The 27604-nt window shown below is 37.1% G+C and overlaps 2 protein-coding genes across 2 annotated transcripts; both read right to left on the bottom strand.

Moving 5' to 3' along the window:
• Positions 1-12301: 12301 nt before the first annotated feature.
• LOC100806854 (50S ribosomal protein L13) lies at positions 12302-20242 on the bottom strand. The gene is made up of 5 exons (XM_041013085.1): positions 20152-20242; positions 19902-19973; positions 13906-14072; positions 13576-13687; positions 12302-12538 (listed from the first exon to the last, which is right to left on the bottom strand). Exons 1-5 carry the CDS (start codon positions 20185-20187, stop codon positions 12320-12322), a joined length of 606 nt encoding a protein of 201 aa, XP_040869019.1. The 5' UTR covers positions 20188-20242; the 3' UTR covers positions 12302-12319.
• Positions 20243-25107: 4865 nt separating this feature from the next.
• On the bottom strand, positions 25108-25707 carry LOC102669073 (uncharacterized). Its single transcript, XM_006606638.1, has 2 exons — positions 25234-25707; positions 25108-25143 (listed from the first exon to the last, which is right to left on the bottom strand). The coding sequence occupies exons 1-2, from the start codon at positions 25705-25707 to the stop codon at positions 25108-25110; spliced, it is 510 nt and encodes a 169-aa protein (XP_006606701.1).
• Positions 25708-27604: the final 1897 nt, after the last annotated feature.

Raw genomic sequence — 27604 nt, 5'->3', positions numbered from 1 at the left:
AGTGTTACAACAGAACCTAACGGTTTCTAATTATATGGGCCATCAAATCTATCATGTGTTGACAGTAATTGATTAGCCCATGAATTTCCTCAGGGGCTGTACACACTTCGGCGATGGCTTTTGCTTTGGCTAGTAGTTATGGGAGGTCTTGACTTCCATTCAAGGTCAAGGCGAACCTATCCATCCACATAGTCGCTTCTTGATGCAATGCATCAATCACCCTCCCTCTTTCTTCCTTTTCGGCGTACACTTATGCGAAATCCTCAACTAGCTTTTGTTCATGGGTCACAGACTGGTTTAACTCTTCCTTGTACTGCCCTATGATAGCTAGCATGCTTTGCTCCGTGGCTTCCAAGTGTTGAGCCAAACTCCTCTTGGATCTTGCGCAAGCAGCTAACTCTTCTTTTAAGATCATGCCATGCACCCGTGAATGGTCTCTTTCCTCTCTCCGGAGCTTGAGCTCATTGTTGCTACCCCACAAAGCTCCTCGGAATTTATCTCGGCCATGTTCCTCCTTGCGGGCCCTTTTGGTTTCTTGTTCAAGGGCTCTTGCAGTGGCCGCGTTTTCCTCTCGTAACTCAGTGCACTCTTTCTGGATGTTCGTAGCGGCTGACTTGAACTTTTCTTTGGCGAGTCTTGCCTTCCCTAGCTCTAATTTTAGAGCTTGGACTTCTTCATCTTCCTCTGGAGCTTCGAAGTTCTCCTCATTGATAACTTTCAATTTGGGGAGCCAATCTAACCCTCGCGTATGAACTCTTAGCCATCCATGATAACCACCGATGACGCCATTACGGATGCCCCTAAGCTCTTTGTCTTTCCTCAACGGACTTCTCCACGCCTTGTGGACTCTTTGTATAACTTTGAGACTTTGCGCGCCAAAATCTCTCACAAGGAAAGGCGAGAGACTCTCTTCTGTTGGCGCTCCCCTCATGGGGTATCCTAGCTGTCTTATGGCAAGTGCGGGATTATAGTTGATACAACCCCTCGTCCCTATCAACGGAACATTAGGGTAGTCCCCACACGAGAAAAGAACTCCCTCCTTTCCTTCCTTCCATCGAGGAAACCAATTGATCGCATTGCCTCCTATCCCAACCAAGTGTTGGTCCCAATCAACTCTACTTTTTTCGACGCACGAGCGATAACTTTGAAGCGGACACAGGTGTCTTATGTCTTGTTGGAATAGGTGCAAAACCAACCACACACAGAGAGCGGGCAAGCAACAGACAATCCGTGCGTTGTTTTTCTCGCACCTTCGGTCAAAGGTATCAAATAAGTCTGCCAAGATAGCCACCACTGGGCTCTCCTTGCTATGGTGATAGGCAAGGAAAGCATCGATCGCGGCTAAGTCCACCAAGCCGTCCACGTTCGGAAAGAGGACAACCCCAAAAATCAGCAAAGCTAGTATATCCGCAAACGGGACCCACTTCTCTTGGCTTGCCATATCCCTTGCCTTGCCATCCAAGTATTTCCGCGGCTGGCCCACTACGCCGTTCCGAGTTTGCTTCATGCGATCCAACTCTTTTGCCGAATCTCCGACCACAGCTGCAATCTTACTCAAGGAGGGAAGAAACCCTGAGAAAAGGTACGGTTTTCTTCCCCCAAGAGGGCATCCTAATATCTCCTCAAACTCTTCAACAGTCGGTACTATTTGGAAGTCCCCAAACGTGAAGCATCTCAACGGCTGGTCATAGTATTGGGCGAGGGATACAATAGCTTCCGTAAATACCTCCGCTGCGGTCAAATCTAGAATCTTTCCGTACACTTTGCGGAAGGCTTGCCTTTGGAGAGGTCCCATCAATAGTCCCAATTCCTTGAGGTTGGTGACATCTAGACCCTTAACCTTGACTTGATAAAATCTTTTTCCGTTTTGATTTGTCCCCATCATTTACCTAAAAAAGGGGTGGATCAAGACTCCGATATGAATGATGCAATGCGTATGCATGAAATGGAAAGAAAACAAAACAAAAGGGTAATTTACATATACGAGACCGCAAAGATCCACCTTTTTAATGCTACATTTTTGGCATCATGGCGCCTCAACATAAGTATTAAAAGGTTACACATTACACTAAAGAAACAAAATATTACTAGCAAAACTATATTTAGTGCTATTTGCAGAGAAATGCATGAGAACAAATGGCACAGAGCATGTTTGCTTTATGCCCCTAATTGGGAACCTATAGGACAATATCTAGGGGTCTCTAATCACTACCCCCAACAATTCATAACTCACACGGCTGTTTTCTAGAGGTATCATCACTCAAAATAATAATATTGTGGCGGTATGGAATGTCAGCGACAACATATTATAAACAGAGAAAGCTCTAGATGGGGTTTCACTATTATCAAGCAAGTCGGAGACCTAGCATGATGATAGATTCACCTCTACTCCTTAGATTCCCATGAACCCGGGTATAGGGCCCCTTTTTTACTCAAACCCTTTTTTACTAAATGCACCCCCCCTCTTTGCTTTTTTGTGATTCTTTTTCCGTAACGTTACGAAACTTTACGAATTTCATAACGATACTTATTTTCTTTCCGTAAGGCTACGGAACCTTATGAATCATATAGTTACTCTTTTTTAGCTTTCGAAGAAGTTACGGAAACTCACGGATTGCGTAACAATACTTCCTTTTGGTTTCCGCCACATTACGGAATTTCACGGATCGCATAACCATGCTTTCTTTTGATTTCCGGCGCGTCTCGGGACTTCACATATTGTGCAACAAAGGGTGCTAAGTACTTCAAAGCGTTCAATCAAAGGTTGCATGCCATCAAGCAATAGTCCCCGGACGAAATTAGGGTATGACAATGCGCCTACCAACCATTCGATGAAATCCCTCAATGACCTTTGCATGTCATATTGTGAAGTTTGAATTGTGGAATGAATTTGTGCATGTATGGCTATCATTTGGAAGGTGTGGACAACTTAAGTTGTTAGAATAAAATGCCAAAAGCATGGCTTAGGCATAGGAATCTAAGTTTTGTCTTGGATGCAAAAATGCATAAATTGCATGAATATGGGAGCATGATTGTTTAGATTTTAGACTAATATTCAAACTGGCTACACTATGATAGGCACCTTGCATCTAGATAGCTAAAATGCTTTTCAATAAAATGTATGTCATAAAATAATGCGTGCACCAAGGTATGATTGTTTTCTAATTACACGTTGACACTTGCATTTGGTGGAAAGAAATATGCACCATTCAGGTTTGTTTGGCTTTTGTTGTGTTTGAGATAAATGAAATGATGATTGGTATTTCATGCAAACTAACTTTGTGAATGTGTCCTCACAGAAAATGGCTCCAAAGAAGCTTCCAGCTAAGAGGGCAAGGAAAGATGCCGCTGGAGAAGGTTCCAGTGCAGCCCCACAAGTGGACGTAGAGTTTGACAACCATCGGTTCCGAAGTGAGGAACACCAGCGCTGTTTTGAGGCAATTAAGGGTTGGTCATTCCTTAAGGAGAGGCGGGTCTAGAATAGTGTGCCAAGTCTGAGCAAAGAATATCAAAAAGTGTCTCTACCCTAATTCTGCACAAAACAGGCTTTAAATAGGCTCTGAAATCGCAACGTTGCGCTTAGTGCCACCCTCACGCTTAGATCGAGTAAGTGGGTCTGGGCTTAGCGCCAGTCTTGCGCTGAGCCTGGCTGAAGACACCCTCGCGTGGCCTTGATGCTGATGCTCTGCCAAATTCTCCTTCGTGCTAAGCACGCTGAATCGACGCTTAGCGGTGGATGCGCGCTTAGCCCAACTGCTAAGCTTAGCCCCAACTGCCACTTTTTGCACTTCAAAACTTAGCCTCTTTTTTACCTAAAAATGCACAGATTTCATCATTAAATCCAATGGAAATGTTCTAGAGATAGCTTTAACCATAAAACAAGATTTATTTACAAGATTACTCCAAAATAACCATAAATTGGGGGAACTATACAAGTTTTGGAGAATAATTTCTATATAAAAGTTAGTCGTATAAGGCGACTAATAGTTTGTTATCTCATTGTGATGAAACTCTATCGCTTCTAGCATGTTGTCATACTATTGCATTGTGATGGTTTGTCCGAAGCAAGAAAACTAAGCAAAAAATAAGGGTCTTGTGTATGGTTTCTTTTTGTTCACACGCCTTTTGTTCCTTTGATAAGTGTGATCTCGGGTAACAACTTTGCCTAGGTTACAAACTTTTTCTATAAAAGAACTGGAAAAAAAACTAAAAAGAAAAAACTAAAAACCAACATGCTTTTTGAAAAAAAAAAGGAAATGATTGCCAGTTTTCTTTGAAAAATTCACGGATCAAAACACAAAAAGTTTTTGATAAAAGAAATGTGCACCTAGAGGGTGAACGCAACGAAGGATTTTCTCGAATGCCAAATGGACTCGGATATTTGTATGACTTGATAAAAAGAGCAATCATTGAAACACTGGTTTGATTTAAATGGGGAAACAAACCATAAGCCTTAGTGTTTGCATGGCCACAAAGCCTTATGTTTGAGTGTCCACATGGGTGTGTGCTGTGATTAAATTTTGCATGAATTTCTAATCATCATGATATGCGTTTCATGGAAATGATTTAGGCATCCCTTCATTTCTGAGCCATTTGCTAAACAGATATCTTGACATAAATCATATCCCGCTATTTGCCAGCCTTTTGAGCCAAACATCAACTTTTTGTCCTTGACCTAGGATGGAAATTTCCAATCTTACCCTAGGAAGAAAGAACAGGAGGATCTTTCCAGTTGTCGTGCAATCCGAAAGGTTTTTCGATGTTTCGGAAAAGAATATGGAAAATACCCAAAAGAGAGGGCAAAAGGGTCATTCGGAGGCTTTTTCAGACCCCTGGCTCGCCCAAGCTAGCCTCTGGCTCGCTTGGGCCCCTAGAAGACTTAGGGGTGAAGTAACCAGTTCGCCTTGGCGAGCAAGGTTACTTCAGGTTGAAGCAACAGCTTGCCTGGGCAAGCTGCTGTTCAACCTCCTCCCCTCATTTCCTATAAATAGGCGTGAGGGGGCTGAAGGAATGGGTTCAGACTTTCAAACATTGAAAGATTTAGTGAAATTAAGGAGAAGAAGAATACAAATTGAGGCCAAGGCACTTCCGAATCGCGTCCGTGACCGATTCCTACATCGTTCTTCGTCCGTTCTTCATTCATCGTCCGCTTAGTTTTTATTTTGAAGTTTTGAATTCGCTCTATGCACCCTTAGGGGTCCCCTCTTGCTTTTCACATCTTCATCTTCATTCTTCTACCATCAATGATCTCATTTCTTTGTGTAAAGCGAGTTTTGACCAATCGTTTGTGTCGTAATCTCACTTTATCACTGTAAAATAAAGTTTCAACCGATCGTTTGTGCCATAATTTCAATTTATCATTGTAAAATAAAATTTTAACCGATTGTTTGTGCCCTAATCTCGGTTTATCTTTGTAAAATAAAGTTTCAACCGATCATTTACTCCGCAAGTCATCTTTTAATGGGTTTGAAAGTAAATGAGTGAAACCAAAGTTAAAATCAACACATAACCAAGCTTTTATCCATAAAAAATCACTTGAATCCGTTTAAGGTCCAATGCCTTAACGGTCTCTTTTACTTTTATCGGTTAAAATGAACCTTTTAAAAGTTTAAAATCAACCCTACGTGTAACAATCCTTTTTCCGATGACCCACTCTCACCGTGGAAGCAGCAACCGATGGGTTCAAGACTGGGACTCTCATGCCCAAACCTCAAAGCCTATCCTTTTTCCGAGGTTACAGATTCATTTTGCCAACTTTTGTTGCCTACATTGTTTCATCGACCTGAGGTTGTTCACCTTGGAGACCTGAGGTAGTTATGAGTTCAACCAGGAGTGGGAGACACTAGGTTCTCTGTGTTAGATCAAAGCTTAGAGCCTTTAGTTTTATTTTTTGGTTTGATAATTTTGCAATGCCAAACATGCTTTGATAGATGAGGCATTTATACTTAATGTTTTTAGACTAGGCATGTGTGTGATATAGTCTAAGTCTTTTTCAAGCTTAGTGTTGATCAAATATGAAGTGAATAAAGTATTCTAGTTATTTTTTTCCTAAGAACTTACTTCTACTTGAAATTTGGCTAGAAGCATTGAATTAATCGATTGCTTAACCTGGTAATCAAGTGCCCAAGCCAAATTTAGAAGAAGGAAGGATCTATTGCTTAAGATAATCGATTGCCTTATTTGACAATTGATTACCTAGCTCCTGGAAACAAAGACAAGTTATTTGTGTGATTCTATAATCGATTACCATATGTGACCATCGATTACCCAAAAAGCACAAAAGAAACAGAGATACTTAGAAGAAACAAATTAATCGATCACCCAATTTGATAATCGATTATCTAGTTTCTAGAAATGCAAAACAAAGGGGATTTTGACAAATTAATTGATTGCCTGATTTTATAACCGATTAGATCTATTTTAACTGTCAAAATTACAAATACCCTTATGTGTTTTCTTTATCAGAGACTATTGATATGTTCAGTCTTGGAGAAAAATATTTCAAGAGAGTCTTCTAAAAAGGTTGCATTGTATTTAGTCTGAAGATTGAAGTTGATCAAAGAATTATTCATTCAACCATCATTAATTGATCATCCTATGAAGAGAACTTGAAGATATTGAAGATCTACACGTCAAAGGTTGGATGACAAAGGCAGGAAAATAAACAGTATAAGCTCTCTGTTCAAAGCGCCATTATTGATCAATTTACCAATCTCTCCTAAACACTTGTATAACAGCTAAAGCAAGCTCAATTTAATGTCCTTGGAGATGTTGCACGCCCTGTCATCCACTACTAAACTCCTGGTTCTCACCCTCCAACACATCCACAAGGTATTCCACATCAACTCATCCCTTTTGAGCCTACACCCTCTCTTGATGAAATTGCCTCTCCACCTACACCAAACCATCCTCCACCTCTACCATCATCCCAAGAATGATTGTGATGTCCTTCAAACATTCCTTCTTTCTTTGAACCCCTTCTTTTTTCTAATGCCAAAAAGTGGGAAAAGTATTAAGGAAGAATTTTGATGTAACCAAAAGCATCTTAATAATACAGGTGGTTTTTTCATATGTTTATGTACTCATATGTATATGCATGTTTAATGATTCTTTCTCATATGTTTACATGCATTAAGGTTGTGACTAGGGGGAGTTTATACACATCTTACATATATATTTTGTCATGATTATGCATTATACAATCAAAATCTACATGTTTTATCATCATCAAAATAGGGGAGATTGTTAAGTCTAGAAGACAATATGGTTGTTGGACGACCCAATCCCACTTTAGATTGTGATGCTTAAAAAAAATATAAATTATTGATTATCTGTGATATTCTATTTTGAGTGATCATGACTCACTACATGGCTTTAAAGTTCTCACACGTATCCTACAAAGTTCTTATGAGAAAGCATCCACCTGCAATGGAAGACTATGCCTAATTTGGCCTTCTTAAACCAATGTCCAATGTGCTAATAAAAACTTGTGTCCTCTACTCGTAAGTATCTATGCTATGATCTCGAGAATCTCTTGGTAAGAGTTCAATAGGACTATGAATTTTTGTTTAAATGTTTTATTAATTCACACGCATCAAAGTCTATCTTGCCAACGGTAAGATCTATGCAAAAGGAAGTAACGGAAAGTTATTTTATTTGAAGTCATATATGCCTTTCCTTTTGTGTGATTAACTTTTTGATACAGAAAAAAGTCAACTTATAAGAAATCAGATGAACACTTTTGTCTATTGTCGCTATCACAACATAAAAAGCAGAAGCCAAATAGCTTTGCTCTTACTCCTTTTTTCTCTCCTACTAGAGCATGCCATGCTAAACTTCATTCTCAATGGAGAACAAAGCTACAACAAAGATCAATGCTAATATCTTGTTTTATTAAAACATGCCTTCGATAAGTGGACGAGAGTTTCAAAACCCTACATCATGCGAAAAAAATCATATTATATCTAACACACTATTCAATCCCTCCCCCCCCCCCCCCCCCCTCTTTCCCTTTCTAGTGTGATCTTTGTGATTTTAGGGTGTTAAGGTATCCACTTCCAGAATAGCGTTTGCAAAATATACAAAATTAAAAATCATATTATGGAATAGGGTGGAGGTAATAAAATAGCTATTTCAGAATATGATTTTTATATTCCAAAATAACTATTCTATAATACCTATTTGGGAATACCTATACACTTTTGGATGATCTACTCTAGAATATGAAAATCATATTTTAGAATAACTATTCTAGAATAGGGTTGAGTAGTCCGAAATCCTATTTTGAAATATGAAACTCTCATAATAGGATGTTCTTTCAAAATAACCATTATGTAATAAGTGGTGCCAAAATGAGGGGTATTTTTATCTGCTAAAATATTTTTGGTGGTGCAAGAAGCAAAAATGGGATACTTCCATCAAAAAGTTATTTTTTAAAAAAGTTTGAGGTGAACCAAATAAAAACTGGTGAGAATAAAACCTTCATGAGCACGGTTGCTCATTTCGATTAAGTAAACGAATTCCAAATAACTATAGAAAGAGAAATTTCAAATTATTTAAGGTTGCACTAAATTTACAGTTAAAAATTTAGAAATTAAGAAAAAAAAAACTTAAACTAAATAATGTATTGTGGTTGCCAGAGATAAGGACAACCTCACGTCAATTTTACCTAGAATTTTTGTTAAATAATATCTAATCAATATATAAACTACATTAAGTTGCTTATATATGGTTACATTACAAAAAAAAAAAACGGTTTAAAGTTCACTTAACATAATTTGACAGGAACACTGGTTTTTACAAACTTTTTGAACCCCCTCCTAGTATAAATGGTTCAAAAGAATTATTTGTTTTCCATGTTACCTCACTTGTAAAATAAGTAAAGGTAGATTAGTATAAAACATTTGACAAATTATAATTTGTTAAATTATAGACTTCGTTTCTATATCCAACAATATTTTTTGTTTCAGTCCTTACATGAGAAAACTATTCATTTATCATAGTCATTCAATCACAACCCACCATATATGATAATTTTTTTATTTTTGAAATAATTATCTTAACGTATTTCAAATGAGTTGATCATCCATAGTCATTGTGTGAAAAAAGATTAAATAAAGTTAAAAAATAAAAAAAAAATGTTGTTTTAATAGGAATTGAACTAATGACCCTTTATTCATAGGCAAGAAAATAAATCACTAACATGATTCTTTTGTTTAGTTAAATATATTAATATTATTTTCTATGTATCACTAGTCAAGAGTTATTAATTTTTTTAAAAATTATCAAAATTTATAACTTACAAAATATTTAATATATAATTTTTTTAATTTTCTTTTATAATTTTATATTTTTTTATTTTGAATAGTTTACATATTTTTATTTTACCAATTTATAATTAAATTTCATAAATTAATATGTAAATCATTACATAATTTTTTTTGTAAATTGATTTTAATATACAAATTATTTTTACTCTAATTATTTATGTAAAATTGAAAAGATTTATATATTAAATATATTTTAATTTATAAATTTTAATAATTTCAAAAATTAATAAATCTTGACTAATTGTACATAAAAAATAATGTTAATATAGATAACTAAATAAAATAAGTGTCTCAGTGGCTATTTATTTTAAAGAATAAGCAAAACTAATTTGTCTTCGTTTAAAAATAGGGGACTAAAATTGTAGATTTGAAGTTATACGGGATTAAAATTATAATTTAACCTTAAAATTTTCTCTTTAGTCCTTCAAATTCATGAAATATTTTTAGTTTCTCAAGTTCATTTTAAAGACTAAACGGGGTGTATTCAATTAGGATTTCAAAAGATTTTAAAATATTTTTTTAGTAAATTTTTTTTAAGGTATTTAATCGAGATAAGTTTTGTAGTATTCAATCAAAACTATTAGAATTTTTTAACTAATTCAATAAAATTCATCGGTATTTTATTCAGATTTTTAACAACTTAAAAGAAGTCTTCTGGTATTCAAAATTATTCAAATTTGATTGATTATTTTTAGAGTGTTGCTAGGTGCACCCAGCATTTTTGCTGGTGCACCCAGCACCTGTAGTGAAAAGGTCGTAATACCCCTGACTTATTTTTTTTAAAAAAATAATGTGAGACTCTCTCTCTCCCACCCCGCGTGAGTTTTTGCTTCTTCTTCCTGCGTTTTCTTCTCTTCTTCCTCACCTTAGCCATTTTCGTATTGTTGTTGCTCACGTCACCGACGTTTCCATTTGTTGTTGCCGTTAAAAGGAGGTTGCAGGAAGAGGTTCTTCTTCTTCTTCATTGAGGAGCTTGCCACCATTGTTGCCGTTAAAAGGAGGTTGCAGGAAGAGGTTCTTCTTCTTCTTCATTGAGGAGCTTGCCACCATTGTTGCCGTGAATAGGAGGTTGTCATGAAGAGGTTGCGAGGTGCATTGAGGAGGCTTCCGCAAAGAGTAACGCCGCCGTCCACTATTGAGGGAGCTTCGTCACCGTCCACCGTCGAGGTAAGCTCCCTAACCATGGCTTTTCGTTTGTTGTTGCCGTAGTTAGGATGATTTGCAAGCGTAAATAGATGATCCGTAAGTGTAGACATTAGGTTACGAATGAAGTTGATCCGTAATTTTTTTATGGATCAAGTTGATCCGTAAGTGTCTTCAGCAGCTTGATCCGTAAGAAAATTATGGATCTTGATCCGTACGTTCCCGACAGAGCCACCACCTTCTGCGTACCTCGTTTGCTGCCGCCGACCATCGCAACGCTCAACACCGGTACCTTCACCACACCTAACCGTTCACAACGAACCGGAGACAATGTCGCACGAAAACCACAAAAAACATAGAAAAACAGCGAACAAAAATGGAGCTGTGTGCATTTCCGAGAAAAAAGAAGGCTTTTATAATGAAAAAAAGAAGGCAGAGACATTTTTGCCATTTATAAATTTTGTTGTGTGCACCTAGCAACACTCTTCTTTTTAAGTGTGGATTTTAATGGATTCAATGAATTTTTTTAGTAGAAAATACACCTCAAACATTCTCAGTCAAACCCTTGAGATTTTGGGACTTTCTTTATTTCATTCTTTTCCTCTCAATTGACATGTTTTTTTTTTGTCTTATATAATCCCTTGTATCTTTGTTAGACATTCATAATTTTTTATATACTTTCAACCATATCCTGGAACTTTATATATATATATATATATATATATATATATATTTAATGTAACAAAAGTTAACTCATATATAAGAAAATAAATATATAAAAAAGATTTGCAACAATTGTTGGACATGTTTTTTTGTTTGATATGATTGTTATTATAATTACTACAAATATCTATGTTATTGACAAACATTATTTAATTTTATTTTATACAATTAATATTATTGATGATCGAAAGAAAATGAGATTATTGTATTTGTAAATTTACTACAAAAAATTGTTTCATTATGTAACAAGCTTAAGGTTTTATATAACATAAATTTTATTTAGTATTAGATGAAAAAATATCAAGGATATTTATCAATTATTTTGAAGGTTTTCTAAAAATTCAAAGGGTTCTTTCAAATCATTTAAATCCATAATATTCTTTTAAATCTTATGAATTCAAATTTTATAATTCCGAACTACAAAATCCCAACCATAAAAATCTATTAAAAAAATCTTAAAAGTTATTATATTTTTACAAAATCTTTTAAAATCCACCGGATTTTTTTATGTCAAAATAGTCTCTTAAAATCCTAATCCAATATACCCCTTAAAAATATGTTCCTTTAAGTCCTTCAAATTCATTTTGGGAGATTAAAAATAATATTTCACAAATTTGAGAGATTAGAATAGCATATTTCTAATTAGAGGACCAAAATTAGAAGTGCATAAATTTGAACCACTAAAAGCATGTTTAAAACATGTTTAAGCCAAATCTAAATCAAGGAATAACCAAAGATTCAAAATAATAAAATTGAGATGCAACGAGATATTATCAAGGAAAATCATTAACCACTAACAACGGAAGAGACAACACAAAAAGCAATTTTGGCAACTTGAATGCACTGTGGCACTGTTTGACAGTGCAGGAAGTAGCTGACGACCAAAATGCTAGTTAGTCTAAACTTCTAAGCTTTAACTTAGGAGAATTATCACTGAAAAAGGAAGCAAGAAACGGCTAATGTGAATCAACCATGCTCTTAAGCTATGCTCTTACTAAAAGACTTTAAAATAAAAAAAATTTCAAACACAATTCAATAGGGCATTGTAGGATTGCTAACAGAGACATGGCTTTCCATTTCAATGATAACCAATGGTCAGTATCATCTTGAGCAAAATTGCATCTTCATGCACTTTCTTCCCGTGCTTCTCCATTTTTGCCCTTCTTCATTCCATTAGCCTTCTGTTGTTGCTGCTCTGCCTTCTTCTGTGCTCGAATCATGGCACGCCTTGCTCGCGGCCTCATTTCCCGTCCACTTCTAGGAGGCATCACATAAGGTTCAAGTGGGCGATCAACAAAAGGGTGCTCACTGCCAGGAAAGATCCTTAATTTTCGGTCCCTGTCCTATATCCATTAACAATAATGCAAGTAAAAGCAACTTACAATATCAGTTATTCGATATTATAAGGAACAAAAAAAAATCAGAAAAAGCTCTAATCAAATGAAAATAAAGATAATTGAAAACCACAAGCTATTAAGAAAAACATCCTTTACCAAAGGGTCAATGATACTTCATCTTTGGACATTTAGGATAATGTTCTGATAATTTTTATATACACTGATAACAGTATTCCCCAATCCCATTCTCTTTTTCAGAACCCGAGTGCTAGTAAAGTACTGAAGCAATACAGCTGGATTAAATGATAAATAAAACGAACAATTCATGAAGTAGCCAACAAGGTTTGGCACTTGGCACGACTAGTAGATCGATCAACATCAAAAGACAACAGAAAAAGGTCATGGGTTCAATTCCTTTCCATTGGTAGCCATCTACACTAGGCTTGTGGCATACCCCAACCTCGATCAACAACCTTTTTGTCTATAATAACCTTTACCTGCCCATCAACCTTTCTCTTAACTAACCTTTCCAGCAACACTTTGGCTTCAATGATAATGAGACTGTGGATTAGATATTGTAAAAGACTGATGCTGAAAGAATAAATTTTTGAAGTTTTGAATTTGTTTGGGTTTTATAATTGCAATTATTTTGGAAGTATAAAAGTAGAGACATTTTTTAAAAATCATGGGATACACTTGGTAAATAAATGTATAATCTTACTTGTAGGTATCTTTATGGAAAACCATAGTTAAACCTCAAGATTTTGTCCACCACAAAAGCTACCCTTTAGTCACTTCTGTAAGATTTGATTCCCAAAAGAGGAAACAATTCTGGAATCTTAACCTACCAACTACCATCCTTAGAATGCCATTGTATATTGTTCAAACGAGTTTTTTTTTAGTCTCAAATGGTACTCTACCTTGAAATATCCAAACCAAACATGAAAACAAAACTCTCATTCTAAACAACTAGCAATGATGTCAAAATTCCATATTCAGCTCAAAATCCCCCCCAAAAAAATAAAGGTCTAGGTAGCACTTACATCACGTAGTTTGTTTCTAGGCAGCATACGCAGAACAGCTTTGCGAATGACTTCAGTAGGGTCTTTGGCCATTTGATCCTTTAGAGTCCTTTGCTTGAGATGGCCAATATACCTACATACCATGACCTAATGTCAAATAGACTGGATAATACTGAAAATTAAAGAGCATATGAAACCAAATAAAAAACGGCAGTGAAAATACTGTTGGAAGAACATAGAAGATAGGCACCTTAACCAGAAAAAAAAAAACCATTTGATTTATAAGAAGCCCAAAACTATCAAATAATATTTCATCACTTCTAACAAATAGTACAAAGGCAAAGCACTTGCCCTGTATGCCAGTAGTAGACCTTGTCTGTAAGTTTTCTCCCAGTCACACAAATATCTTTTGCATTAAGAACAATGCACATATCTCCATCATCACGATTAGGTGTGTAAGTTGGCTTATCCTTTCCTTGAACTACAGTAGCTATTTGAGATGCTAACCTCCCAAAAACCTATATAAAAGGAACATTTGTATTAGCAAAATGGTCTCAAGACAAATAAGCAAATTTCTCAGTAATCGATCACACTCTAAATGCCAATCAAAAGTGTGCAAGATGTTAGAAGCTTGGCTAGCCTTCAGTACGATCTCAATTGGCATTTGATTATAAGTTGTAACTTATTCATGGAATAGCTTGTTTCAAAAGGCTTCATTAATACAGAGTCATGGCTATATCTTCTGGATAAGTAACTACTAGTGATAATTTAGACAAATTATATGATCCCTTCGGAGCTGGTTTTATAACTAGATATTGCAAAAGATCAATATTCATTCTGGATGATACCAAATGAAACAACCTCCATGAAATTGAATTGTCTTATTCTGTTGATAATTCTTCGCAGGATTTGACTTTCAATCCCAGTCTTACATGATATGCAAGCCAATAAGCTGAATGTTCGCATAGAATTTCATCAACCACTCTCACATTTTATTCTTTTGTTATATGCTAAAAAAATGCACAAGGAATTGTTGAAATATAAACTTGATTTGGGCCTAAATTAATTATTTGGTTCCTTGGACTTAGTTATTTTGGGCTTAAGTAATTATGGGTCATGTTTCTAGAGAATTCTTGTAGTGTTTGGAGTGTCTAGATATTTCTTATGGTTTTAATATTCTCTAGAATACTCTTTGGATCTCTAGAGTTGAGAACTCTCTAGAATTAGTGTGTCTAGAGTTCTCCTTAGAGTAGTATAAATAGAGATGTAATCCTACACATTTGTATCAAGCAAAAATACAAAGTTCTCTCCTCCATAAAGAATTCTCCTTCCTATCAAGTTTCTATTCAAAGTCTCCAATATTCCTAAACACTTTTCCTAAACATAAAAAGCCTTATTTCCAACAAAGTGGTATCAGAGCTTCAAGATCCTCAAAAGATGGCGAATGGAGTTTTTCCTTTCCAAATGCCGATGCTCACAAAGAACAACTATGATAATTGGAGTATCAAGATGAAGGCGCTACTAGGAGCTCAAGATGTGTGGGATATCGTAGAGAATGGCTTCGAGGAGCAAGATGAAGCCTCGCTAAGCCAAGGTGTAAAGGAGACGTTGAAGGAGTCAAGAAAGAGAGACAAGAAAGCTCTCTTTCTCATATATCAATCGGTGGATGAAGATACATTTGAGAAGATATCCAACGCAACGACGGCCAAAGAAGCATGGGATAAGCTTCAAACTTGCAACAAAGGAGTTGAGCAGGTAAAAAAGATTCGTCTTCAAACTCTTAGAGGTGACTTTGAGCGTTTGTTTATGGAGGAGTCCGAGTCAATTTCTGATTATTTTTCTCGAGTATTGGCCATAGTCAATCAACTTAAAAGAAATGGTGAAGATGTTGATGAGGTGAAGGTCATGGAAAAAATACTTCGAACTTTAAATCCAAATTTTGACTTCATTGTTACCAACATTGAAGAAAACAAGGATTTAAAGACCATGACTATTGAGCAACTCATGGGTTCCTTACAAGCATACGAAGCAAAACAAAAGAGAAAAATTAAACAAAAGGAGGCTACGGAGCAACTACTACAACTCAACGTAAAGGAAGCAAACTATGCAAATTACAAGAGCCAAAGAGGACGAGGTCGCGGCCAAGATCGTGGACGTGGACGAGGACATGGAGGAGAAGGAAGAGGTGGTTACAACAACCACTCCAACAAATTCAACAATGGAGAAAGAAGTTGGAATCCACAAGTAACAAGAGGTCGTGGAAGAGGAAATTCATGGTCGAGGTATGACAAATCACAAATCAAGTGCTTCAATTGCAACAAGATTGGTCACTATGCATCCGAGTGTAGATTCTCGAAGAAGGTTGAAGAGAAAGCTAACTTTGTAGAAGAAAAAGGCGGAGAAGAAGAAACTTTGCTACTCGCGTGCCAAAACAAATTTGAAGAGAAAAGAAACAAGTGGTACCTCGACACCGGCGCAAGCAACCACATGTGTGGCGATCAAAGCATGTTCGTGGAGATCAATGAAGCGGCAACTGGCGATGTCTCATTTGGAGATGGCTCAAAGATACCAGTCAAAGGCAAAGGTAAAATTCTCATACGTTTGAAGAATGGGAGTCATCAATTCATATCCAATGTCTACTATGTGCCTAACATGAAGAATAATATTTTGAGCTTGGGACAATTATTAGAGAAAGGCTATGACGTCCATTTGAAAGAACATAGTATTTTCTTAAGAGATTGTAGACATAACTTGATTGCTAAGGTGCCTATGTCAAAGAATAGAATGTTCCTCTTGAACATTCAAAATGATGTGGCAAAGTGTCTCAAGGCTTGCTATACCGACTCTTCGTGGCTATGGCATCTACGGTTCGGGCACCTCAACTTCGACGGTTTAGAACGTTTAGCGAAGAAGGAGATGGTGAGAGGCTTGCCTAGCATCAACCACTCAGACCAACTTTGCGAAGGATGTCTAATTGGGAAGCAATTTCGTAAAAGTTTTCCAAAGGAATCAACAACAAGAGCAACAAAGCCGCTAGAGCTCATACACACCGATGTCTGTGGACCAATCAAACCCAATTCATTTGGTAAGAATAAGTACTTTCTCCTCTTTATTGATGATTATTCCAGAAAAACCTGGGTTTATTTCTTGAAGGAGAAATCAGAAGTGTTTGAAAACTTTAAGAAGTTCAAAGCCCTCGTGGAGAAAGAAAGTGGTCTTTCCATCAAGGCCATGAGATCTGATCGAGGAGGAGAGTTCACTTCAAATAAGTTCAACAAATATTGTGAAGACCATGGAATCCGTCGCCCACTGACAGTGCCAAGATCGCCACAACAAAATGGAGTAGCAGAGAGAAAGAACCGGACCATACTTAACATGGTGCGAAGCATGCTCAAGAGCAAGAAGATGCCGAAGAAGTTTTAGGCTAAAGCAGTGGCATGTGCAGTTTACCTAACAAATCGTTCTCCAACAAGAAGCGTGCATGAGAAGACACCACAAGAAGCATGGAGTGGAAGGAAGCCCGGGATCTCTCACCTCAAAGTGTTTGGAAGCATTGTCTATACCCATGTTCCAGACGAAAAGAGGACAAAGCTTGATGATAAAAGTGAGAAGTACGTGTTTGTGGGTTACGACTCAAGATCCAAGGGGTACAAGCTCTATAATCCAAATAGTAGAAAGATCGTCATAAGTCGCGACGTGGAGTTCGACGAAGAAGATTGTTGGGATTGGAGTGTTCAAGAAGATAAGTATGATTTTCTTCCTTATTTTGAAGAAGATGATGAAATTGAACAACCAATCATAGAGGAACATATTACACCACCTGCCTCACCGACACCAAGGCTGGATGAAACAAGTTCAAGTGAAAGGACACCGCGACTAAGGAGCATTGAAGAGATTTATGAGCTAACCAAAAACCTAAATGACATTAACCTCTTTTTTCTTTTTGGTGATTGTGAGCCTCTAAGCTATCAAGAAGCGGCGGAAAACATAAAGTGGAAAGACGCCATGGACGAAGAAATCAAGTCAATCACGAAGAATGATACGTGGGAACTTACTACACTTCCACGAGGACACAAAGCAATTGGAGTAAGATGGGTGTACAAGGCAAAGAAGAATGCTAAAGGAGAAGTGGAGAGATACAAAGCAAGATTGGTGGCTAAAGGCAATAGTCAAAGACAAGGAATTGACTATGATGAGATATTTGCTCCTGTTGCTCGTCTTGAAACTATTAGACTGATCATTTCTTTGGCAGCCCAAAATAAATGGAAGATCTATCAAATGGATGTGAAGTCAGCCTTCTTGAATGGTTTTCTCGAAGAAGAAGTCTATATTGAGCAACCACTGGGCTATGAAGTAAAAGGGCAAGAAGAAAAAGTCTTGAAGTTGAAGAAGGCGTTGTACGGTCTCAAGCAAGCACCGAGAGCTTGGAATGTTCGAATTGACAAGTACTTTCAAGACAAGAACTTCATCAAGTGTCCATATGAGCATGCACTGTATATCAAAGCGCAAAGTGGAAATATTTTGATTGTGTGTTTGTATGTAGATGACTTGATCTTTACAGGGAACAATCCAAGCATGTTCGAAGAGTTCAAGAAAGATATGTCAAATGAATTTGAGATGACGGATATGGGGCTCATGACATATTATCTCGGCATCGAAGTAAAACAAGAAGACAAAGGAATTTTCATCACCCAAGAAGGCTATGCCAAAGAAGTCCTTAAGAAGTTCAAGATGGATGACGCCAATCCAGTTGGCACCCCGATGGAATGTGGCAGCAAGTTGAGCAAGCATGAAAAAGGAGAGAATGTGGATCCAACTCTTTACAAAAGTTTGATTGGAAGTTTATGTTACTTGACATGTACAAAGCCGGATATTCTCTATGCTGTAGGAGTAGTAAGTCGCTACATGGAAGCTCCAACCACAACTCACTTCAAGGCGGCAAAGAGAATCCTTCGATACATCAAAGGTACAACAAACTTTGGCTTGCACTATTACTCTTCTGACAATTATAACATTGTTGGCTATAGTGATAGCGATTGGAGTGGAGACTTGGATGATAGAAAGAGCACTACTGGTTTTGTGTTCTTTATGGGAGATACTGCTTTCACTTGGATGTCAAAGAAGCAACCAATAGTCACACTATCAACTTGTGAAGCCGAGTATGTCGCTGCCACATCATGCGTTTGTCATGCAATTTGGCTAAGGAACTTGTTGAAAGAGTTAAAAATGCCACAAGAAGAACCTATGGAAATATGTGTTGACAATAAATCAGCACTCGCTTTGGCAAAGAATCTAGTCTTTCATGAAAGAAGTAAGCACATCGACACCCGTTACCACTTCATAAGAGAATGCATTGAGAAGAAGGAGGTAAAGTTGAAGTATGTGATGTCTCAAGATCAAGCTGCCGACATTTTCACAAAGCCACTCAAGTTGGAAACTTTCATGAAGCTAAGGAGTATGCTTGGAGTCACAAATCAAGTTTAAGGGGGGATGTTGAAATATAAACTTGATTTGGGCCTAAATTAATTATTTGGTTCCTTGGACTTAGTTATTTTGGGCTTAAGTAATTATGGGTCATGTTTCTAGAGAATTCTTGTAGTGTTTGGAGTGTCTAGATATTTCTTATGGTTTTAATATTCTCTAGAATACTCTTTGGATCTCTAGAGTTGAGAACTCTCTAGAATTAGTGTGTCTAGAGTTCTCCTTAGAGTAGTATAAATAGAGATGTAATCCTACACATTTGTATCAAGCAAAAATACAAAGTTCTCTCCTCTATAAAGAATTCTCCTTCCTATCAAGTTTCTATTCAAAGTCTCCAATATTCCTAAACACTTTTCCTAAACATAAAAAGCCTTATTTCCAACAGGAATCAGAAAGGCAATGTTTGCATATCTAATGATGGGTAGAATGGGATAGAGTGGTGTGGAATGAATTAGAATAAAATTACCACACAATTGAATAATCTATGGAGGAATATAAAAAATGTTCTCCCATATAGAAGTGAACAGAATGATAATTAAGGAGAATGCATAATAACTTTAGTTCCACCCAATTGCATCTTGTACAGGGGATAGAAAAATAGAAGTATCTCCTATTTTAAACACGCCAAACAATGGCAATTGATGTGATTCTATTCAATTTGGTTCCATTCCATCCATTTCCAATCCATCAGTCCAAACATAACCAAAATGAAACAATGTTGTGTGTTTTGAGTTCAACAATACTTTTTTTAATCCGACACTCCAGGAAAACTGCTTTAACTTGACAGCAGAAACATCATATCATTGGCACATAGTCACTCTATGTTAGCTTTCAAGAGAAGGATCGAGAAAAAAGCTGAGACTCACCTGGCCCTTTGCATCAAAAACCCTCCATCGAAGACCATCAAGATTAATGCGTCTAAGTCCAGCAGCAGCTTTCTGAGAAGACAGTGAAAAAACTATGAAAATTGAATTCAAAAAATGTAGTTTTAGCATATAGAATATATTACTCAGCTTATCTAACCATTGGGGGAGGGGGTTCCCTTTTCACAAATCCTATGCATATCCATATAACCGATACGTACCTAACTACACAGGCTCTTGAAAATTTAATTACCTTCATGTTGCCATTGAAAGCAGTTACCATCTTCATTTTTGCCTCTGCTTATTTGGTCAATCTTCCTCCCAATTCAAAAAATAAAGCTTTCACCTCTGGATTCACCAACAGTATAAAATAGTGAGATTGAAAAGGGATAGAAAGTAGTATGAGAAAGGGAGATAGATAGCAAGTAAGTGTCGAATCAAAAGAGGAGTTGCAGTTTTAGTGTGAGAATTCAGAAGCCAATGCAAGTATCATTCAGGAATACTTAAAGACAATGCAATTCAATTCAATCATAGACTTAGTCAAGGTACTGGTCACTGGTTCTACCAGACTACCAAATACCAATGCATCACTTAGAACACTATATACACCCACACACACACATAGACAGAGATAGAGAGGAGACATGCCAAATGAGAGGACTATTTTTATTTATAAAAGAGAAGAAAACATATTGTGGGTTACTAAATGTAATTTTCATATGCACCCATAGAAAGGTTCTCTCTCAGAATATATATGTCTGATCGTGGAACCTTTTGTATTGTGCTTTAAGGCTGTAATCTAGTACCCCAGGTACTCCAAATTATATATATACAATATTATCTTTGCTGAGCAAAAAAAAAATATATTGACTATCAGAACATACATGAATTGTCAAAGCCACAGGGAACTCTCCTTGACACTAGATCCATTCATCATCCACTAAGCCACCTATCCCTCTCCACATCCCAAGTTCTTGCACTTGAACATAACAAAAATGATCTTTTGCTCATTCTAGTTATTGATTGAAGCTAAACATTATTTTATCTATTTGGTTACTATGCAGAAATAAAGAAAAACACGACAAATCCAAAAAGAGATTTCAGAGATAGGAGGATATAGAAAGGGGGTAAGACGTGTATTCGGTTATGGATGTGTATGCTATGTTGGACTATCAGAAACTAATGAAGATGCAGCTTTCTTTAAATGACTGTGGAAGATTCCTGAACCATCTAAAGTGCAGGCTTTTGCTTGGAGATTATCTTTGGATAGGATACAAACTAAGCAAAACTCCTCAAGACAAATATTGGTGGCTTGTATGGTGTTGACAGATGTACATTCTGCCAAGAAAAGGAGGAATCAGCAAACCATCTTACTTTTTAATGTAAAGTTTCATACCTGATTTGGAAGAAATGCTACTCTTGGATTGGACATGAATTGGCATTACCCAGAGAGTGCAAGCGACACTTTTGGCAACATTGTCACAACTTCGTAGGGAACAAAAGTAGGAAAATTTGGTGGACAGTTGGGTTATCACTACAAGAAAAACGCTGATTTCTGACAGACAGTTCTCATAATCATCGCATTCGTCACCTTATCTAGTCACGGTCCTATTTATCATTTTTGAGATCTTATTCTTGATCTGTCACCAAAAATCTTCCAGCAAGAATGGAAATTGTGAAGAAGACAACAGAGAGCTTCATGACACAAGCAGCAGGCTCATCACTTCAACAACGTTGAATTCTGGCCCAGGTAACTAACTAGTGACACATCACATGTTATCAATAAATTGCAAACAGTTTCTTAATAAGTGAAGCAGATAGAGATACCATTACTGAGTGCAAATTTAGACGAGTTACTAATTTGTAGCTAGGAATTGCAACTGTTTAATTTTTCCAGGCACTAGATGATCCCATGAATTTGTCCCTACTATGTTATTAATTCATTAATTGTCCTTAATGGTAATTCAAATTTGTTGCTAGTCCTTGAGGAGTAAAGACTGAGGTTTTAATTAATATTCATAGAAGCTAATACATAAATGCTTCAATACATTAAATTGTAGATGTGAAGAGTGGGTGTCTTCATGAGGGAAATTTGAACAGGACCCCAGCACCTAAATTTCGTGGAGTACAAGTGTTCACATATAGGGAGTTAGAAATTGTCACTGATGGATTCAGCGAAGCAAATGTGATTGGTAGTAATGGAATTATTGGAGGGCATGGTTTGATGTATAGAGGTGTTCTACGTGATGGCACTATGGCAGCAATTAATTTGCTTTGCACTTAGGGTAAGAAAGGGGAGCATGCCTTCAAAATACCAAGAGCAAAACTAACTGCTAAAGTATCTAGTCAATAACCAAAATATCAAATCTTATTTAAGAGTTCTCAAAATATCATTGGTTAAGAATACTATGGTATTATTTACCATGTTTTCACATATTAGATTGAATAACAATTCTACAAGGAATGTTAGGAACTATATTAAACAAAATAGTGAAGGAAAATAAGCATGAAACGAGCATGGCACACATAAATCTAATTAATCATATCTAATATATATCTTGATTTGATTTCTCAACCAGTGAATCAGAAAATAAATATATTATACACAAACAAGTGCTTAAACATTAACAAGCAACACAATGAACCTGATTTGGCAGCAGCAGAGACCAAGTTGGGGTTTCACGCAATGAATCTAAACAACTCACCGAAACAGCAACAAACCAAACTCACTTGAAAATTTAAGTACAGAACAGAAATGAGAAAACAAAATGAAGTGTTATATTTGAATAAATAGAAAGACCAATAAACAGTTGGGGCAATCAAACTACCAAATAATTAATAATTCCTAATGATATTCCTAAAAAATAGTGTTGTCCAGAATCCACAAGTCTCCATCATTCTCACTTTTTTTTATTTAATAAAATTTCATTATCTTCTTCCCTCTACTAGATGGAACTGATATACACTAATTTATCAAACATGTAACAGTTTATAAACAACAAAAAAATAAGTATGGTTAAGTACCAGAGTATATAAATTTTTTTATAACAATCAACAGGGCTTGGTGCATCCAGTTTTCTTCACTACTGCCAATAACAGAATCTTGACATAGACACACTGAGAAACTGTGATATGTCAAATTAGTTAAATTAAAAAAAAAATGAGCACCATGACTCTGAAGAACATGGGGATTGTTGTAGGAATTATCCTTTATATAATAACCTTAACTGAAAAACAATCAAAGTAAAAGAGTAAATGAGATTCTAATGAAATCCACAAATCTAACAATCCCATAAAAAGAATATCACACACATGGGAACATCAAAACTGTCTGCAACCAAACTTATGTGGAACATTTCTGATAGCAAGGGGGGGTTATGCGGAAAGAGCTGTCAAGCAACTCAGTCTGGTATATATATTATTACAATGTCATTTCTCACATTCTTCCTCTTCTGCAAAGGCATTGAACTTATCAAACAGTTTAGTTCAGTTTTCTAAATAAAAACTGTTAACTAAACTGTTATTAATAACTAAACTATTTTTCTCCAATTAAAAGTTTAGTTCGGTTATGATATAAGAACTATTTTTAAAGTTCAGTTCAATTAAAAAAAAACTGAACTAAACTGAACTATGGTCACCCCTAACTGCAGCTATAAAAATCAAACTTGAAACAATTATTGGAGGGCTCATAATGGATGTTCAGTATCGCATGCTGAAATATTTCGAATTAAGAGACTAAACAGGACGCTCTAGTTTCCAATAAATACACTACTCTTATAGCCATAATCTCTTTTCTTTTCTTTCTTTTATTCCATTCCTCTGTTCTCTTCAGTTCTGCGTGCTTCACTTCCACCTTCCAATTCCGCCACAGCTTAAAACTCCATTACGATGATAAAGCAGGGTTTCATACTTCCTTCCAGAACCTTCTCTCCTTCTCACACTCGCACAAACATACTAATTGGGTCTTCACAAGGAATAGACAAGATATAGCCCCGGTGGATAACAAAATCTTTTAGCGGTTTTGATTATCTTTTGGGTTATTGCATATATGTGTGCATAATATAATTCCAAATAACATTCACACTTCACTTTCGTAAATTGATGAATGAGTGAGGAAATTACATTACTGTGCAATGCATCAATGATGTAATATTGCTCCAACCGTCTCTGTGGAGCGCATAGAAGAAAAAAAAAATACTAATGAAAGCATATTAGGTAGGGGTTGTGGAAAATGAAAGGATGAGAATCAAAATCATTCATGTGCATTATAATGAAATCGACCTGAGGGCATAGAAGCTTACAAAGACTTGTGCTTTTCCAAGAAGCTGACGGGTTGAAGTGTATCCAGAAGCAATGAAAACGAAATAGAGCAAGCGGGGAGGTGAGCGTCGTGAGGGAGTCACCCAATAAGCGAGGGGTAGGGTTTCAGCACCGAGCGAGGGGAGTTAGTTTTCTTTTTGGAGAACTAGTTCACTACCGGGTGTTGCTAGGTGCACCCAGCGTTATTGCTGGTGCACCCAGCATCACTTAAAAATGCCAGAAATGTTTCTCTAATGTTTCGTTGTACGGATCAAGTTGATTCGTAAAAGACTCGTGGATCAACTTGATCCGCGAAAATCTCCTGGGGATCAAGTTAATCCATGTAACACAGGCAGACCAAACGCGGATCAAGTTGATCCGTGAGTCATACACGGATCAACTTGATCCTACACAGATCAACTTGATCCGCAAGCATTACACGGATCAACACGGATCAACTTGATCTGCGAGTTTTCCACGGATCAACTTGATCCGCAGGAAACTGAATTTTTTTAAAAAGTTTAACTTTATTGAAACTTAATTTTAAATGACATTTGTAATATTAGTTTAAAATTTCTAATTTACTTACTTCCATTCATAATATGTCGATGAATTTTGAATGAATTTGGTATAAATTTCGGATCAAGTAATTTAAACATAATTGACAAAATAACACTAATATTATAAACTAATATTATTAATCAAAATAACTTAAAATATACAAAATGTTAAGTCAAATACATCGTCAAAAACTAATGATATCTAAAGTGTGAATAAACTATTGTTAATCCGTGCGGCACCTACGTTGAGACCTCACATACACATTGCGGTCTTCTGTGACACCCCTGGCAATCCTGAGGCATTTTTGGATGACCTCTTCATGTGTGGATGTGCTTGGCGCATTTAGATGCTACTCCAACGCATCCACGATCGCATGACAAGCTTCCTGTTAAATAGAAAACAAACGAATTATACAAATTAGTATTAAAAATAATTGAAGTAAATGACATACATCTAACCAAATAGTAACACTTACCACTGCATGTCTGGGCTCGTCCGCATCAAGATCCGCATGTGTCGATGCCGGTGTTGCCTCATGAGGGATATGACTGGGTTGCGTCGCATATGCATCTCGAGGAGGATTCGTCAGTGGCGCAGTCATGAATGGATGCGATATGACAAAGAACCAGTCTATGTAGTTAGGTGCACACTGACCTGGCACAACACATAGATCACCTGCTATCGCCAGATGGTCTGAGTAGTGCGTCCAAGTATCGCCCATGTCATCATATGACACCCATGAATGGACAGGGTGTGCAGGAATGCACTGGACGTAGCCGAACTGGCGCATAACCCTCTTCGGTCTGTATCTGACAACAACAGGCCCCCAGCGGATTTGTCCCGAGAAGCACGAAATCGGATGAAAGTCCTGCACAGGTCGGTGCTTCGCATGTGACATCCAGCAGACATCTAGGATTCTCAGACGATCCAGGCGCTGCCTGTACGTCATTGTAGATACCTTCTTCACAGTCTTCTTTGTTGCAATCCACCGACACGCACGTCATGATACCTCGTCGTAGTCCGGATCAGCATTGCACTCCGCAACTGACGGAAAGTGCTCCTATATCCAACACTACAGGGTTTACACGAAAATCATACATGTTAATTAAATATACACTCATTAAAACATTGTTGTAAATAAATTATGAAATACATGTTAATTACCTATAACAAGGTGATGTAACCAGCAAGCTGTTGGCTGGTGCTGAGACTGGCATCATTAAGTTGATCGTACATATGGGCGAGGCCAGCAGTTCCCCATGCATATCGCCCAGCAAGAGTGAGGTCACACAGGGCCTATAAGTGTGAGACATGAACATGGGTTGCACTCCTATTAGCAAAAAGAGTGCAACCCAAAAGATGTAGAAGATAAGCACGAGCGACAGCTGTCTAGTGCTGCATCTGACATTTGCGCTAGTATACGTCTCGCAGCTACTGCAGGCGTACATATGGTCCACCACATTGGCCTGTCTCGACCATGGCCACCTCTGCTGAGACCATCAATAACTCAACCAACAACACCACCTCCTCGTCGGTGCGTAGGCTAGAAGTCATGGAATGCGTCAAAGATAGGCAAATAGAGAAGAGACGCGACGTCGTCCAACATGATTGAAACCTCCACCACAGGAAGATGGAAACTAGAAGTCTCCCGGTGCCACCTCTCGACAAAAGAGGATATAAGTCCCCGATTGCCGGTGTCTATCGAACACACGATCAAAGGACTTAATCCTGTCCCAGCAACCATGTCCTCAATTGCAAGAACAGGCCTGCCCAAGTTATGCACCTTCCTCCCATGGGAGGATAGCTTCAACTCAAGATGTTCCTGAATTGAAGTACAAAGGAACACACGATTTGTTCAAATAACGTCAATCAATAACCAAAAACTCAATAAAAAAGAATACTTAACAAACTTGAATATTATAAATACTTGTTCAGACCATACGCTGGCCGCAACATGATCAGCATACTCCGTAAGCACTGATGGGTCCCTGGGTCCACCAGGAAATCCCTCAGGCTCATCTGCAGCATCCTGTGCACCAATATCCTGTGCGTTAGTCTCTGGGCTCATCCCCAGCTATAGCAGCCTCTGCCTCTGGTACCACAGGCGAGTCCGTAGGTACCGCAGGCACAACATCGTCAACAATGATAGGTACCCGTCGCCTACGTGCCGATGCGGTCGGCCTTCGTTGCTGGGGAACACCATTAGAATCATCACCCTCCCCTCTCCCCAGACCTCTGGCAACAACCCTACCTAATGCATGGCCTAATCCTCTAGTCTTAACCATGATCTACAAATGTTTATCACAAATTCCATTACTAAACCACACAAATTCCAATTAATCCTTTTATGTGTGTATGGTTTTCGAAATTTCATTTGGTTTGGTTTCGAGAAATTTGGTGTTCTGTGTTTGGGTTTGGACTATTGTTGTTATGTTGGAACTTCTTTAGATGCTTAATGTTTGTTCAATAAATAGCACTAGCAGTGTTATAAGCTTGAGAATTACCAAAGTTTGTAGGAGTGAGACAAAGGGCTTCAGGGAAATGGGCAGCAGAGATCAAACACACATCAAAGAAGATTAGGCTACAACTATTAGTTTGTGTTAAAAGCAATTCAAATGATGGCATTTTGATATTCTTTGTTAAACTAGTAGCTTGAAAAATACAATAGAAACATGGGCACCGAGAGACATTTATCAAAATAGTATATAAGTATACCTTGAATGATTAACAATTTTCTTGACTTTTACTTAAATAACATACTCAATTTGCATGATCCACTTCTTCAATCCTTTTAATTAGCATTAACAATTATAGTTTTAGAATCATTAACAATTTTCTTGACTTTT

This window comes from Glycine max, chromosome 20 (assembly GCF_000004515.6).
Source record: "Glycine max cultivar Williams 82 chromosome 20, Glycine_max_v4.0, whole genome shotgun sequence".
Lineage (NCBI taxonomy): Eukaryota > Viridiplantae > Streptophyta > Magnoliopsida > Fabales > Fabaceae > Glycine > Glycine max.
This window is presented reverse-complemented; position numbering and strand designations above follow the sequence as displayed.

Excerpts from the sequence above, each read along its gene's own strand:
- LOC102669073 (XM_006606638.1), bottom strand. The coding sequence starts at position 25,707 with ATGACGTACAGGCAGCGCCTGGATCGTCTGAGAATCCTAGATGTCTGC. Across the intron at positions 25,144-25,233 it reads ACGAGCCCAGACATGCAGTG|GAAGCTTGTCATGCGATCGT; the intron begins GTAAGTGTTACT and ends TCTATTTAACAG.
- LOC100806854 (XM_041013085.1), bottom strand. The coding sequence starts at position 20,187 with ATGAAGATGGTAACTGCTTTCAATGGCAACATGAAG. Across the intron at positions 14,073-19,901 it reads TTTTTGATGCAAAGGGCCAG|GTTTTTGGGAGGTTAGCATC; the intron begins GTGAGTCTCAGC and ends CCTTTTATATAG. Across the intron at positions 12,539-13,575 it reads CTAGAAACAAACTACGTGAT|GACAGGGACCGAAAATTAAG; the intron begins GTAAGTGCTACC and ends TAATGGATATAG.